At 42.0% G+C, this 16,730-nt stretch overlaps 1 protein-coding gene across 3 annotated transcripts; it reads left to right on the top strand.

Moving 5' to 3' along the window:
- The first annotated feature begins 2,886 nt into the window (after window positions 1–2,886).
- LEPROT (leptin receptor overlapping transcript) lies at window positions 2,887–16,092 on the top strand. Of its 3 annotated transcripts, none has more exons than XM_055233844.2 (4): window positions 2,887–3,107; window positions 7,666–7,741; window positions 12,154–12,340; window positions 14,092–16,092. In XM_055233844.2, exons 1-4 carry the CDS (start codon window positions 3,092–3,094, stop codon window positions 14,206–14,208), a joined length of 396 nt encoding a protein of 131 aa, XP_055089819.1. In that variant the 5' UTR covers window positions 2,887–3,091; the 3' UTR covers window positions 14,209–16,092. The 3 variants fall into 3 exon arrangements, with proteins under 3 accessions (XP_055089819.1, XP_055089820.1, XP_063469400.1); XM_063613330.1 differs by having other exon boundaries at window positions 2,917–2,947; XM_055233845.2 differs by lacking the exons at window positions 12,154–12,340; window positions 14,092–16,092 and adding an exon at window positions 10,091–12,142.
- The last annotated feature ends 638 nt before the right edge of the window (window positions 16,093–16,730 follow it).

The following is a 16,730-nucleotide window of genomic DNA, read 5'->3' as shown; positions in this document are numbered from 1 at the left end:
AGAGGTCACAGATCTTACGAGTAACATATCAATGGCAAGTTGGGGATACGGATTTGGTTTTTAGGGTTTTACTTTCTGTTTTTGATGACTCTTTTATTCTTGAGAAAATGTGGAAGGAGTAAGTAGAAGAACAGTTTTTTTCAGTGCAACATCAGGCAAAAGAAAAGCAGATTTTTTTCAGATGGTTAAAGCCTATGGCAAAATAGCTAACTTTCTCTTTAAGGTGATTGGTAACCTGGAAAGGACAGCTGGCGTGGGCAGAAAACTTGTTCAAGACAAACACTGTCCCAGCGTTTTTTAAATTCCAGACATTACCCTGGGGCAAACACCTCAACTTTTTCCTTCATACCACCTTCCAGTATCTTACTCCTGAGCTTAGGGTGCTCAAACCAAATTCTGCCTCTGACGTGTTATCAGTTTTCTCTAAAATCACTTATCTTCTGTGGGACTGGAGTCAGGCTGACGTGGAAGGCTCCCGCAAACCCTATTTAGGCTCTCTGGAGACAGAGTGGGTGGTTGGAAATGGAAGGGGGAATGAGGGAAATTTAACCCCATAGAATATCTTCCCCATGAGAGTAGCTTAGCACTACAGGAAGAGAGCTAAAAACCACAGACTTCCAGGGCTTGTCTGATACGCAGGTTCCCTTGAGTGCTCTAACGGGTATTAGAAATAATATGATAGGGAACCAAGCTCTTGTAGGGGAGGAAGAATCTTTTCCTCTACCTATCTTAGGTTCTCCGGCTGGGGCCTTGTGCATTAGACCGGCCAAAGACGGATGAACAAAAGTAAAGCAAGTTTATCAACACGTGCGTTGTTCATATAGGTAACATATGGGAATACTCAGAGATGAGCAACTCAAAGGTTTGGTTAGAACTTGGGCTTATATAGCATATTAGCCAAGGAACAATAAATTTTTAAAGAAATGACAAGATAAAGGACCTTGAGTCTCTAGGGGCAGCAAATTGTCTGAAGACAAATATATGGGAGACTAGTTGCAGATAAAGGCTAAAGTCTATCACGTAGATTTTTCTTGTGTTGTCTCCAGGCTGACAGGGGTCTAAAATTGTCTCTGGTGATTAATCTTTGTCCTTCCTGGTAGAGCAGGCAGGAGATACACCTTCGTAAATTTATATCCTGCTTTTTGGCAAATGGAGGGCAGAGTGCTTTTCTAGTAGCTTGTACCTATTTGCTTCTTCCTAATTGCCTTCAGCTCAAAATATTCCTTAAACCAAAGTGGCATACACTGCCAATGTTCTTGAGTAGATTGAAGGCTCCAAAGTAAAAAGTGCTGTGTAGTATTGGATCTCCAAGCATCTGCAGTGAGTCAGGCATTACAATGCTGTTTTCAGTGAGTGTGCTATCCATCTATGAGGAGAAATGAGAGGAGCTAGAAAAATAAACTGACAGCTAGAAAAATACTCCACTGAATCAACACTAGACATTTCTTGAAACAATAACACGCTCAATGTGCGATTTTGAAAAAGTAAACTGAGCAAGGATCTTAAAACGTGATGCTGGTGAGAATTTATACTTCTCAGGTAGCCAGGGGAAGCTGGGTTTCCACAGATTCCTTTGTCTTTCCGTCCTTTTGAAAACTGAGAAAAAGCAAGAGAAGAGGGACCGCACCGTCAGGTAGAGTGGATCTCAGCTAGAATGAGGGGAAGTGGCCCAGAATCCAACCTCCTCCAAAGAGCTGTGTGACAGGCAAGTCCTATCCTTTCTGTACCTCTTTCCTTAAATGTGAGATGAAGCATTTGGACCAGACTGTTTCAATACCCTTCTAGATTGCTTTTGCCAAAACAGAACTCTCCATTCCTGTGAATAAGATAAATACACAATGGCTCTCAGAGATCTCAAAACTGGCCTTGGTTACCTGCAAACTTTGAGGCCCCAAGGCACAAAACTAATAGCTTTTTTCTTTTTTAAGGTTCATGAAAACCTCAGACACAAAAGCTTATATGGTCTTCGTCTCTACAAATAAACCAGGGAGTAAAGAAAAACCCCGCTAGTTTCAGTAAAGCGTTGCTATTAAGCAAAGCAAACCTATGCAAATATCAAGTTCTTAACGAGGTGTGTTTCCTAAGGGGCCTGTCGTCTGGTACCCCGCCCCTCCTCTGCCACAGTCACGTGAAGGCAGACAGGCACACACTCGCACACTAGCACGCACTTGGGAGCTCAGGGAACATTAACACTGGTTAGTGAGTCGGTGTCCCTCTCCTATCGATTGCAACTTTTCCCCTCCTTCCCTCTCCTCCCTCTCCCCACTTTCTACATCTCTGTTCTCAGGAAGGCTCAGGGAGGATCCCCCGCTACGTGCACTGCATTCTGAGCGGCCCGGGAGAGACTCTGGGCCCGCGGTCGGGGCGGAGCCAAGGTCCCAACCCACATTGAACGGGCTTGAGGATTACTCGGAGGGCTCAGGATCTAGAAGGAGGGCCCAGGGCACTGAGTTGGGGTTACTCTGGGAAAGCTTTGTGGGGCCAGGTGGGATCTTAGGGCTGGAGCTGGACTCTGCGAGCTGGGGGAGGAGTTCTAGACTGGCAGGGGCGGAGTTCTAGACTGGCAGGAGCGGAGTTCTGGGTGGCGGGGGCGGGGTCGGGACCAGCAGGGGCGGCCTCTGAGAGTTGGGGGCGGAATTCTGGGCCGGTGAGGGCTTGAGCGGGACCAGCAGGGTCGGCCTCCGCGAGCTAGGGGAGGAGCTCTGCACTGGCAGGGGCGGGGCTCTGAGTAGCGGTAGCGATGTCTGGAGCCGCAGGCGCTGCCTCCGCGAGCTAGGGGAGGAGCTCCGTACCGCCAGGGGCGGGGCTCTGAGTAGCGAGGCGGGGTCTGAACTAGCAGGCGCGGCCTCTGCGAGCTGGGGGCGGGGTTCTGCACCGGCGGGGGCGGGGCTCTGAGTGGTGCGGGCGGGGTCTGGACCAGCAGGCGCGGCGTTTTTTGCGAGCTAAGGTCGGAGTTCTGCACCGGCGGGGGCGGGGCTCTGCGTAGCCGGGGCGGGCTCGGGATCCGCGGGGCGACTCCCGGTCTGGCTTGGGCAGGCTGCCCGGGCCGTGGCAGGAAGCCGGAAGCAGCCGCGGCCCCAGCTCGGGAGACATGGCGGGCGTTAAAGGTACATCGCGGTCCCCGGCTCGCTCGTCGTGCGGTGGGGTTGCCACCTCCGTTCTGGTCTAGCCTGGGGCTGCGCCTTCCGCGCGCCGCTGAGGAACGGCCTCACCACCCTTCCCGCCTCTCCGGGTCGGGAGGCGATCGCCCGCTCCCTTCGTCCCTTGGGGTGTGGGTGGAGCGGCGTTTCGGGGGAGCCTCGGCCCTTTTTGCAAGGCCGCTGGCCTTCCTGTTCTCCAGTGGCGGCACCAGACCCCTCCCCAGGCGGAGCCCTCGGCGAGAGCGGCGCCCTCCACCCCTCCTGAGTTTTTAAACAAGGTTTCCACTTCTTGACGTGTCCACCCTAACGCCTTTCTTCTGGTTTTCTGCCCCTCCGCAGTTTCCTATTTGCTACAAAGGACCCTTTGTCTCCAGCGTTCTTAGCATTGGGAAACTTAATCCTCTTTTTCCTAATGATTTTTCCAACTGGGCAGAGTTGACCGCGGGCAGGTGTCAATGGAAAGCACCCAGAAAGGCGGTGTTTCTCGCAGTCGTGGAGAGTAGATTACGTGTAATTTTAATAGTGTTTTCTTCGTTCGTCTATGGACAGAGAAGCAAGTAGTGTTTGTGTAGTATGTATTTTTTGCATGGGGCAGTTGGTAAAAACACCGCGTCCCTTATCTGTATGGCTTCAGAGCAATGTGAGACGGAAAAGGTTTTTTGCAAGGCTTCCTGTATTTTGGTAGGAAAACATTCCATTTCTAGTCTGTCGGATAGAGTAGCATGGCTTGTTTTTATATTGGCGTTTATATCATCCTTGAAATTTGCACCCAAAGATATCCCCAGTTAACATCTGCTATAAACATGTAGATAGTATATATGAGTACGCCTCTGTTCACTATGAATTTATCCGAGTGTGTGAGCTGTTAGCAGCAGACATTTTATCATTATTTCTGGCTGACTTTTATACTTAATATCAGTTTAGTAAACATGGTTTACTTGGAGAGTGTCGACTGTGTTATATATCCATTTGAAGCCAATGCCAAAAACAGATGAAAAGTAGTGTCTCAGTACCACACATGATCAGAAACTACCAAACCATGATCAGGTTTATGTGTGAATGTGTTAGAAAATTGTGATGTAGTGAAAAAAAAAGGAAGTCTGAAATGGAAAAGGACTAAGGGAAGGAAGCATTTTACAGATTCTTCAACTTTTATTGAGGCACTACTGTATGCCAGAGACTTAGGATACAAAGATAAATGAGAAGTTATTGGTGGATGACAAAGCTGGAAATAATTATATTACTATGTCAGTGTTTATGGTGTGCTCAGATGCGGTGGGAGAACAGATGGTGGGTTGGATTTTGTCCTCCAAAAAGATATGTTCAAGCTCTAATTCCCTAGTACCTGTGAATGTGATCTTATTTGGAAGTGGTGTCTTTGCAGATATAATAAAGTTAAAATGATACTGGTTTAAGGTGGGCCCTAATCCAATGACTGGTGTCCTTATAAGAAGAGGGGAATTTAGACATAGAGACATACAGGGAGAATACCATGTGAAGACAGAGACAGAAATTGGAGTGATGCAGCCACAAAGCCAGGAGCACCAAAGATTGTTGGCAACCATGCTGGCAACCGCTGAGTGTTAGGAAGAGGCAAGGAAGGGTGCTTCCCTACAGCCTTCAGAGGGAGTGTGGTGGCGCTGCTGACACTTTGATTTCAGAAGTCCAAGCCTCCAGAACTGTCAGAAGATAAATTTCTGTTGTTCTCAGCCATCCAGTTTGTGGTACTTTGTAACGGCAGCCCTAGGAAACTGATACAGGTGGAATTAATTTCCCCTGCTCCAGAGAGAGGACTGTTTTCACAGAAGAGGCGATGCTTGAACTGAATCTGAAGGGATCAATACGGCGTCACTTGGCAAGGCATGGAGTGAAGGTGGAGTATATCCCAAGTGGGGAGGACAGCACGTGACATGGGGCAGGGCTCATGAAACAAACATGCCTTCTTCTCTTCAGGTACTTAAGCTACATTAGTAAGTCCGGAACTTAGTGGTGAGGGTTGAAGCTGGACAGGCAGTTAGGAGTGAGTCAGGCCATGGTGAGCCTCCATGCCAGAACAACTTGTAGGCTGTGGAAGCAACTGCAAAGGGATGGCAGCAGTGATATATGTAGTTGAAAGATCACTGTCTGCTGTGTAGAGGATGGATTGGAAGAGTCACAGAGGCAGGAATGAGAGGTTAAGGGCCTGCGTGCACCAGGGCTGTAGCAGAGAGTTTAAGAAGTCTGGGAGATTGAGTCACCTTGACTTACTGATTCATTGGAAGGTGGAATGCAATCATGGTGTCAGTCCTCTAAGATAGGACCTTTAAAGCGTAGGGATAGTGATTCGGTTTTACACGTGTTACACATGTTGAATTTGAGGTTCTTGTTGGCAGTCAAGGCAGAGAAGTCCAGACTGGAGGTGGAAGTACAGGCCGAGTTCTTTAGGACCTACTCTGGGCTGGAGCATCAGTTGCGGCTGGGCCCTTGTGGTGCTAGGAGCTTTGGGTTGAACATAAGTTTTCAGCAGGAATGTGTGGAGTGAAAAGAGATGGGGTTGGATTTTTGGTCAACTCCAACTTTAAGAGATGCAGAAGATGTGATTCCTGAAAAAAGAGGGAAAAAGAAGACCAAAAAGAATCAAACAGAAAGATGATTGTGAACCTTGAGAAACTGGTATCAAAACAGAAGGAAGAGGTCTGCAGTTCCTAGCTTTGACAGGCCTCATGGAGGAGGGGGTACTGCCCATGGTCAGGCACAGAGCAGAGGAGCAAAGCCCGCTAGGAAAAGATCATCTGTAATGAAATAGTATGTGGTATTTGCTTTCCATCCACACCTGGGCATTTTCCATTAAAGAGTGGAAATGTAAAAAGATAATGTTAAAATTGACAGTGTTACTTTGTCCCTTAACATCTGTATACTTTCAGATGTTTCTTAAAAAGCACTTTGGCACCTTCCTATTAAAGAGTCTCTCTAAATCTTCTCTCAAGTAAAAGGAAGTAATCAAAAATGTTCATTAGCTTAATTAATTAGTTTAATACTAATTATGAGTATTATGGACTTTTTTCAGAAGAAAATTTGGATAAGATAGTCTCCTATGCTTTTGATCTCTACCTTTATCAAAGAACATTGCTAAAATGAGTAGATACCTGAGTCAGTCAGCATTTATTTGACTACCTCCTTTTGCCAAGCACTTTACATAGATTATCTCATTTAATTCCCATAAGCTCAATAAGATGGCACCATTATTTCCATTTTATAGGTGAGAAGTCAGGTTCAGAGGTTTAGCTTCTACCCAAGGTCATAAGACCAGATGGTGGCAGAGTTAAGATTTGACTCCTATTTGTGACTCAGAGCTCAAGATTTTTTAACAACCTTGATACTCCGTTTCTCACTCAGCAGCACAACAAGGGCAAATACGTTCCTACTCCCACAGAGACTAGTGTCCCATAGATACAGGGAATAAATATTTTATACAGTGGATACTAGTTGGGAATTGTTTCCTACAAAGACATGAAAACAATCTTCAAATACTTGAAGTACTGTGGTTTGGGGAGGCAAAATGATCAAAGGTGTATATTACAGGGAGGCAGTTCTGGATATAATTTAAAGAAGGAGGGCTTTCAACATTTAGAAGCTGTTGGAATTCAATGACCTGTCTTGGGTGGTAGTGAGTTTTCCTTCACTGGAGTTGTGTGGACCGACTGGCTGCCATCTGGTGACAAATATGGAGGGAATTCATACATTGGATAGGAGTTAGGTACTGGAATTACTTGAGACCTTTGTATACCTTATGATTTTAAGGTGGCAGACATGGGTCATTGCCTTAATCAGTTTGGGCTACTATAAGACATATATTGTAGACTGGGTGGCTTAAACAACAAACATTTAGTTTCCACAGTTCTGAAGACTGGGAAGTCCAAAATTGTGGTGCAGTCAGATCTGGTGTCTGGTGAGAGCCGGCTTCCTGGTTTGCAGGCCTGCTTTCTGCTCTCACATTGGAGAACAGAGGGAGAGAAAGACAGAGAGAGCGTGTGCTCTACTTTCTCTTTTCTTATAAGGGCACTCATCCCATCGTGAAGACCCCACCCTCATGACCTCATCTGAACCTAATTATCTCCCAAAGGCCCACCTCCTAATAGCATCTTACGGTGAGAGGGATGGAGCCAGGAAGGTTTCAACATACGAATTTGAAAGGGACACACATAATGCAGTCTGTAACAGGGGTCAAATGTAACCTCAATAAAATGAGTAAATTGCTACATTTGCTTGCATTTGGGACCTTTTTTTCTTTTTTCTTTTAGTAAATGGTTTTATTGATAAATGATTCACATACCATAAAATTAACATTTTTAAGGTGTAAGATTTCATGGTTTTTAGTATATTCAGAAGGTTATGCAGCCATCACTACTATCTAATTCCAGAAAATTTAATCATCCCCCCAAAGAAACTCTGGACCTATTAGAAGTCACTCCCCGTTTCCCCAAACCCTCTAGCGCCTGACAACCTCTACTGTGGGAACTTTAACTCTCGGCTTTATTTTTCACAGCTCTTGTGGCATTATCCTTCAGTGGGGCTATTGGGCTGACTTTTCTTATGCTGGGATGTGCCTTAGAGGATTATGGGTAAGTTATCATTTCAAAAAGAACGATTCCTCTTTCTGTGTCTTTGTCACTGTTAGTATGGGTGTTAGAGAGTTTGGTCAATTTAGCACCAAGTTCTAACCAGTGAGTTAGTGGAGCCTGGATTATGAACACAGTCCCTTTGTGGGTCAGGTATACTTTTGCAGAGGGCTCTGTTAAAAATTGATGTATTCATTCCATAAGCATTTGTTTAACACCTACTCTGGACTAGCTGGGGACACACAAATGAAGAGACACAGCCCTGTCCTCAAAGAGGTAAAGTTCTAGTTGTGAGTGAGAGACAGACAAACAGTCTAGTCAGTAGGATGGCAGCTGCAATGGAGATGCCAGCCAAGTATGCTGGAGCTCAGATAAAGTGCACCTGAGTTTCAATGGGACAGTCAGGGAAGGCTGCATGGCAGAGGTTGTATCTAAGCCAAGACTTGGTAGATAAATAAGAGTTTCTCAGGGTGATGAGTCAGGGGAGGACATTCCAGGCAGAGGGAACATTCTACACATTTTTTTATTCAACCATTGTTGGTTGAATGCTTCCCATGTGCTAGCCACTGTTATGGGAACTAGGGATTAAGACATAAGAAAACAAAGGTCTTGCTCTCTCAGAGTTTGTGTTTCGGTGGGGGAGACGGACAGTAAACAACAAAAGTATGCATACTGTCAGAGGTAGAAGTGGTACAAAAGGTGAAGAGCATAGAAGCTGGGAAGACAGTGGCCAGGGAGGGCCTCTCAGAGGAAGTACAAAGTGAGAAGAAAAGTCAAGAAAATCAGGAAGCAGGTCATACAGATCTCTAGGGAAAAAGCACTTTAGGCACCAGGAAAGCTGCATGCCAAGGCCCAGAAACATGAAAGCGTATATAGCCTTTTCAGGAAACCACACATGGTACATTATGGTACAGCATAAATTGTAGTTGGAGTGGCAAAAGAAGAGTTAGTCAAGAGTGTAAAAGTCAGCACTTAGGGCTCTATATGCCTGCCGTGCAGAGGAGGTTCCATTTTATACATCAGACAATAGGAGCTGGGAAAATATCTTGAGAATGGGTTTGGAGAAGGGGGTTATGTTATAATGTCATTCTGGCCATAATGTGAAACTAGATAGGAAAGTGCTGAGACTGCAGTCAAGGAGAATAGTAAGGGACTTCTGTCATAAATCAAGCAAAATTGAGGGCTGGGGCAGTACGAATGGAAAGAAAAGGAGAGTGAGTTAGGAAACCAAACCAACCAACAGGTTTTTGTTCGTCGATGTCAAGATTCAACAAGGAGAGAGAGTTCTTAGATGTCTCGCACGTGATTGGCTTGAAAAACCAGATAGAAGACGATGTGATTAGGCCGGGCGCTGTGGCTCACGCCTGAAATCCCAGCACTTTGGGAGGCTGAGGCAGGCAGATCACGAGGTCAAGAGATCGAGACCATCCTAGGCAACATGGTGAAACCCCGTCTCTACTAAAAATATATAAAATTAGCTGGGCGTGGTGGCACACGCCTGTAGTGCCAGCTACTTAGAAGGCTGAGGCAGGAGAATTGCTTGAACCCAGGAGGTGGAGGTTGTAGGGAGCCGAGATGGTGCCACTGCACGACAGAGTGAGACTTTGTCTCCAAAAAAAAAAGAAGATGATGATGTGGTTAAGTGAGACCAATTGAAGTGAGTTGTTATGACAGTGATGAATTCAAATCCATCCAAATATAAGCAGTCACTTATGTTTGTGTAGAGCCTTCACAGCAATTACTTTATTCTAGCTTTAGGAAGGTAATAAGATATTATTATCCTCATTTCTTGCTGGGAAACCAAAGCCCAGAGTAGTTAAAGACTTACCCAGATTGCACAGCAATAAGTGACAGAGGCCGGGCGTGGTGGCTCATGCCTATAATCCCAGCACTTTGGGAGACAGCGGTAGGAGGATTGCTTGAAGCCAGGAGTTTGAGACCTGTCTGGGCAACAAAGTGAGACCCCATTCTACAAAAAACTAAAATAAAATTAGCCAGGCATGATGCCTGTAGCAGGGTTGGAAGGCTGAGGTGGGAAGACTGGTTGGGCCCAGGGGTTGGAGACTGCAGTGAGCTGTGATCACACCACTGCAGTCCTGCCTGGGCGACAGAGCGAGACTCCATCTCTTAAATAAAAAAGTAGAAAAAAAGTTAAAATGGGAGACATGGAAATAGAGCTCATGTTCTGACGCTCTTGGCCAAACGTTTTTCCACTATTCCACAACCAACTGTCAATCTAGGAGTTTGAATTCTCTGTGATACACTGTGTCTTTGTAAGGTAAGAAAATGACTCATTACCGCTACTACAAATAAGTTTGTTTTCTATCTTTATTTTAATTTTTTGTTTTTTAGAGATGCCACAACACCCAGCTGATTTTTTAAAAAAGTTTTTGTAGAGATGGAGTCTCTCTGTGTTGCTCAGGCTGGTCTTGAACTCCTGGCCTCAAGTCATCCTCCCGCCTTGGCCTCCCAAAGCTGTATCTTGATAGTGAACCAGGATTATCATCTATATTGGAAGTCAGCAAACTGCCACATATAACCTGCTACCTGTTTTTGTAATAAAGATTTTATTGAAATACAGCCATGCTCATTTGTTTATGAATTATCTTTGGCTGCTTTTGCATTGCTCTGCCAATGATCTTTGGCAGAGTTAAGTAGTTGAGATAGTCTTTATGGCTGGCAGATCCTCATTATTTACTCTTTGGCCCTTTACAGGAAAAGTTGGCCAACCCCGGCCTACGCGTTTCCTGAATTGTATATATTTAATATTTACATTTTATATATAAACAAGGTTTCTTGTACATTAATATTTCTCTTAGTTGGATATTGGTGGCTTACTATGAATGGAAACATAGAATCAGATTGTTTTTCACAAAACTGTCACTGTATTCCAGGAAAAATTAAGAGTTCTTGGCTGTGGATATATCAGGTGACAGCTATTTCTATTCCAAACCCCTTCCTTTCTCTGTGTCTCCTTTCTCACTGTTCAAAGAAGGCCTTTGAAGTAGAGAATGTCTAAGGGCTACTTCCCACAATATTGTTTGGTGATTCCTGAAACATACTATCATCCCTCTAGTTTAAAATCAGGGGTCCAAATCCACTGTTTCCATCCTGAGTCCTCTTGAAGGACACATTCCCTTCTTGCCTTTTGGTTACCTAGATCTGTGGATGGAATGGGAGGCTTTCATTAGTGTGGCTTCATCCTAACACCTGCTTGTAGGTGCTGTCTGGGTGTATCTGTGTGATCACAGTATTGTGGTGATATGAATTATTGTAGTGTATATATAAAAGTGAGCAGAGACTTTTTTTTCTTAAGAAATGAAGCATAACAAATGTCTGATGGAGAAAAAAAGATTATTTTTGAAGTATTGATAGAGAAAATACTGTTGGAAACCAGATGGCAATTTTTTTTTATAATTACAAAATGTTGAAATTTGGGAGGAAAACAGTTTTGTTTTGTTTTTACATTACATTGTTAATTGTGAGCTCTTATAATGAAGATTAGAGTACATCTAAGGTTTTCACTAGTGAGCATACTTATTTTCATGCCTTCCGTACTTAAAATTTATTTATTATTTTATTCATTTAACAAGTATAAATGGAGTACATTATTTTAGGCCCTGGAGATAAATGGCTTTTGACCAAGATGGGAAGAAGTGTTGTGCAGAAAGTTCAAAGAGGGTAGTATGTTCGAGGGTGACCTGGGGTACTTTAGAATAGATGGCCAGGGAAAGTTCCGCTTTTAGAAAGGAATCTGTCAGTTTAGATCACATGGTATGAAGGAGTCAGCTAATGAGAAGATCATGGGGAAGGACATTGCAAGCAGCGGGCACAGGTAGCGCAAAGGCCCCAGGATAACAGCTATGAGCTCAGAGTGTTCAAGGAACAGAAAGAAGGCTGGTGTGGCTACAGATTAAGCAAATGAAGGGAAAAGAGTACAAAATGAGTGGAAGAAGTGGATAATACCAGACCATAAAGGCTTTGTAGTCTAGGGCAAGGAATTTGGGGTTTATTCTAAGCTCTTAAAAGGTTTCAAGCATGCGTGCACTCAAAAGATCTTTACCGAGCTAGCTTTTGCAAGACACTCTACTATGTTCTATAGGGAAGGCAGAAATGACCAAGTTAAAATTTTGTCTCTAAAGAAATTGTGGCTCAGTGGTACAGAAAACAGTAAAGTTTCTAGGGTATGTATTATATAGTGATTTCTTAACACAATATAAGCTACCTACATAGTAATTTTAAAATTATCACTACTTATCTATCCCTGGTAGAAATCATCTTATGTTCTAATATACACAATTAATTTTTTGACCTAAACATTTAAAATAGCAATGATTTTGAAATAGTAGTATGTCTTTCATTTAAAATGTAACTGTTATTTTTCTTTTTGGATTTTGCCTGGGTCCAACTGACAGCGTTTACTGGCCCTTATTCGTCCTGATTTTCCACGCCATCTCCCCCATCCCCCATTTCATTGCCAAAAGAGTCACCTATGACTCAGATGCAACCAGTAGTGCCTGTCGGGAACTGGCATATTTCTTCACTACTGGAATTGTTGTTTCTGCCTTTGGATTTCCTGTTATTCTTGCTCGTGTGGCTGTGGTAAGTTTTATTTTCTATTGTTTTGCCCAACTGTTGCTGAGTTTACTTCAGAGGCCTGTGTCTGGGACCTCCATTTCATGTTCATTACTTAGGCTTTATACTCAAGGCCGTGTATTTTTAGTTGCTCTGTTCCTCTACTTTAGACTTGCCTATCAGTAGCTCGGCCATGCTTTCAGAGTGCTTTCTTTATTTCTCTTACAACTTTTAGCCAGACGATATGATTTCTTGCTTTTTCTACTTTAAGCTATTCTCTGGAATTGTTCTTAAATTCCTGCCTCTTAAATCTTACAGTGATCCGCAGATACTATGCTAGCAGGACTTTTCTAGTTGCAAGATGAAGATATTTCAAATTCTTCTGCAAATGGGATCACGGACTCAACTCTCAACTCAGTATAATAGGTATATGTTGAGGGACAACTATGTAGCTTCCAGAAAATGCAGTGAATAAGTTGACATCTTCACTTCCAAGACAAAAACTTTCTTTTTGTCTTCAAAATACGCATTGTAGGTATAATTTATTCAATTATTTGATGTTCACTGTCTTTCCTACTATTTGATTTTATTCCCTCCAATTACATTCTATTTTAATTTTATGAAACTCTTATTTGAGGCATTGAATATCAGATAAGCCCACGTCTTGTTTATTCAATAAATATCTTTGGAACAACTACTATTTGTAAAACACCAGAAATAAGAAATAGGTACTGTCTCTGCTCCTAAGGAACACAGAAACTAGCTTGCTGCGTAAGTATACTGTAAGTGTACTATGTGAGACGGTTGAAGCATGATCAGAATGCCATAGGGGCACCAAGAAGAGAGAAATTCCAGCTGGCATTTGATATGGGCCTCTAACGATAAATTGCATTTGTATTAAGGTAGGATGGCTGTTGTATGGAATGACATTCAAGTGTAAGAATGCAGTATATGGAATAAGGAAGAGTCCAGTGTGGTAGAGCTAAAAGAAGGTTGTTGAGATTAAGGCTGGAAGGGTTGTGAAACCTGATTAGCAATGGTCTTGAACCCCATGCCACTTTGATCTTTGTCTAGATCATGGGGAAAGATTGAAGGGTTTTGAATACAACAAGATTGTCATGACTTTATTCTTCTTGTGCTTTACACCAGCCTTCTTAAGCGCTGCAGTAAATATTTGTATTTTTTCCTTTCAATACTGCCATCGTGTTTTGTGAAGAAACTTTCATTGACGTTTCTATTGGTTAAAGTAAAACAAAAAATGCCCACTAGAGGGTACTCTCATCCCCAAATGTGCTACTGTAAAACCATCTACAAACCATCTACCAAGCTGGAAAGCAGTTTTCAGTTGTATGAAGACTATTATTTAAAGTCTTTTCTTGCCTAGAAAAGAAACAAACAAATTCATAACTCTACAATTTTTATTTTCCATGAAAGAAGTTGATGTGTGCAGAACTTTCAGTACCCAATATTGTAATTGCACTATTTATAATCTTACCACTTGAGTTTTACTTAAGGCAATCATTGTCAATTAAAAACAAGTAGAGAAATATGTCTAATTGGGAACATATTAAGGATGATACTAGACTTAATTAACAAGCATCACGGAAGTAATTAGACTCATTTCTGAACAGTTCGTTGTCTCCTGTTAACATTATTAAGCCTTTTAGCAGCTTTGTGTAATATTTCATTGGATGTTTCTAATGCAGAAAATAATAGGGATTGCAAAGAGTACAATATGAAGGAAGTAAGGATTTAATCCTTCTTTTCTTGTCTTTCAGATCAAATGGGGAGCCTGTGGCCTTGTGTTGGCAGGCAATGCAGTCATTTTCCTTACAATTCAAGGGTTTTTCCTTATATTTGGAAGAGGAGATGATTTTAGCTGGGAGCAGTGGTAGCACTTTATTCTGATTACAGTGCATTGAATTTCTTAGAACTCATACTATCTGTATACATGTACACATGCGGCATTTTACTATGAAATTTAATATGCTGGGTTTTTTAATACCTTTATATCATGTTCACTTTAAGGAAGACTTCATAAGTAAAAGATGAGTTTTATTCCCAGCAAATAGACCTGTCAAATTTAGATTATGTTACTCAAATTATGTTACTTGTTTGGCTGTTCATGTAGTCATGGTGCTCTCAGAAAATATATTAACCCAGTTTTGTAGACAGCTGCCACCTTATGCAGTGCATCTAAACCTTTTGCTTGGGGATGTGCTTGGAGAGGCAGATAACACTGAAGCAGGTCTCTCATGGCCCAGGAAGGCCGAGGTGGATCCCTCTTTGTGTTGTAGTCCATGCTATTCAAAGTGTGGCCCACAGACCAAGAGCCTCAACATTTCCTAGGGCCTTATTAGAAATGCAGAATCTGAAGCCCCACTCTGGACCCAGGGCATTTTGATGAGATCCAAAGGAGTTGTATGCACATGAAAGTTTGAGAAGCATCGTCATAGAGAAGTAAAGATCACACCCAACTTCCTTATCTTTCCAGTGGCTAAACCACTTAACCTCTGTGGGTGTTACCTGCTTATTTTGTTAAAAAAAAAAAAAAAAAAGTCTCACCTGCTTTCATGCTGAGGACAGGTTCAGATGTTCAAGCCTATAATATTTAGGCTGTTCCTCAAATTCATGAAAAGTGTTCTCAGAATTGGGAGACAGTCAAAGGGTACAAAGCCTCAGTTAGGAGGAATAAGTGTGATTTTTTTTTAAGATCACTTGCACAGCATGCTAAATATAGGAATAATTGAATGTGTATTTCAATATTGCTAAGAGTAGATTTCTAATGTTCTCATAAAAAAGTTAAATATTTGAGGTCATATGTTAGTGTAATCATTCCACCTTATATTCAAAAATCATAACACCATATTGTACCCTATAAATATATACAATAATTTGTCAACATATAATCAAAATAAAAAACAAAACATACTCCCTCCCCCCAAAAAAACTTCTCAGTGGGGAACAGGTGTATCTTTTCATCTGAAAGACAATGCTGGGGGAGGAGGTCCACAGAGATGCCGGCAGGGAGGCTGGGCTGGAGCCAGCCCCTGCGTTAGCAGGAGGGGGAGAATAGATAGATAACTCTTTTACGTTTCCTTTATGATCTGGCACTTCTCCCCAGCTCCTTCCCTCTGCCCTCCGCCCCTACTCAACAGTTCTGGTTTGTCCTGACTTCTCTACAGCTCTGGCTTCTTCCTGAAGAGATAGAGGAGCCATGTAAGCACGCAGTGGGTGAACTGCTTAATTTCCCTACACGTTGGTGTACTTACTGTCTTCCGTCCTGTAGGTCTTTTCTATGTAACTTTATGCCACCCTTAAATGAATCACTGGGTATACATGTCATGTTTTGGATCCTGTAATCACAGTTTTCCCTGCTCACCTTTTTGTCTAAGATCTATTGAGAAAGGGAAATATGGGAAGGAGAACCATTTGATCAGAATACAACCAATAGTCTTTAAGTATTGTTAAAGTATGAAACTGAAATACATTCAAAACACTTAATCATTGAGGCTTGTGATCTGAGTAATTAGTGGGTATGATGCTGGGACTGGAAAATAGAAAGTCATAACTAAAGGGTTAATGTGCAACATTATTTTTTGGCCTTGTGCATGATTTTATGTTTTCAGTGTCCTGTGTACATATAGAATTGTTAAAGTTGTTATTTCCAATATTTATATTAGAAAAATTATTTAGATACTTTATAATTTTAACCAGCATTTTTAATAATGACACTTGCATTTATTGTATTATAATAAATTTCACTTTTAACTTTAAAAGTTTAACTTTAAAAGTTTTTATTGTGATGTTGCCTTGCCTGAAAAGATAACAAAAATGAGAGAATTTCTTGATGTTTTAAAATGGGCAGTTTTGAGCAATTATCTGTCCTAACAGAACAATAGCAATAAGTTTTAGGATACCATCTTAAATGTCTAGTTGGTGTGCAATAGCTTTTCTTTCTAAGATGGCAATAATAATTTGTTTCTACTACATTTTGCAAAAGTGTTTTTGTTGCTTATACACATTTTCAATAACCAAGGTAGCCTTCATAAGTAGCCTTAAAGCATTACCTCTTGATTGTATCTTTAGATTGATATAAAGTACTTGCATATAGAGTATTTGAAGTGATAGGTTATTAGATTTGCTCTATGTCAGAGCTATTCTGCAGTGCCTAAATATCATTTAAACAGTAAATATTAATAGGAAATATTCCTATATCTGAATATATAATACAAAAGTTTGATCATGGTGACACAAATGTTGGGCATTTTTTTCCTTATAAAAGGCTCTTTTTTTTTAATATTGTGCAATATATTTAGAGATTCAGAGCATAGTGACTATAGTCTAAAACTGAGATTGCACTTCCAAAATTGCCCACAAGTAAATAATCTTATGAAGGGATTCTTTATCATGTTTC

This window comes from Symphalangus syndactylus, chromosome 19 (genome assembly GCF_028878055.3).
Source record: "Symphalangus syndactylus isolate Jambi chromosome 19, NHGRI_mSymSyn1-v2.1_pri, whole genome shotgun sequence".
NCBI classification, from domain to species: domain Eukaryota; kingdom Metazoa; phylum Chordata; class Mammalia; order Primates; family Hylobatidae; genus Symphalangus; species Symphalangus syndactylus.
This window is presented reverse-complemented; position numbering and strand designations above follow the sequence as displayed.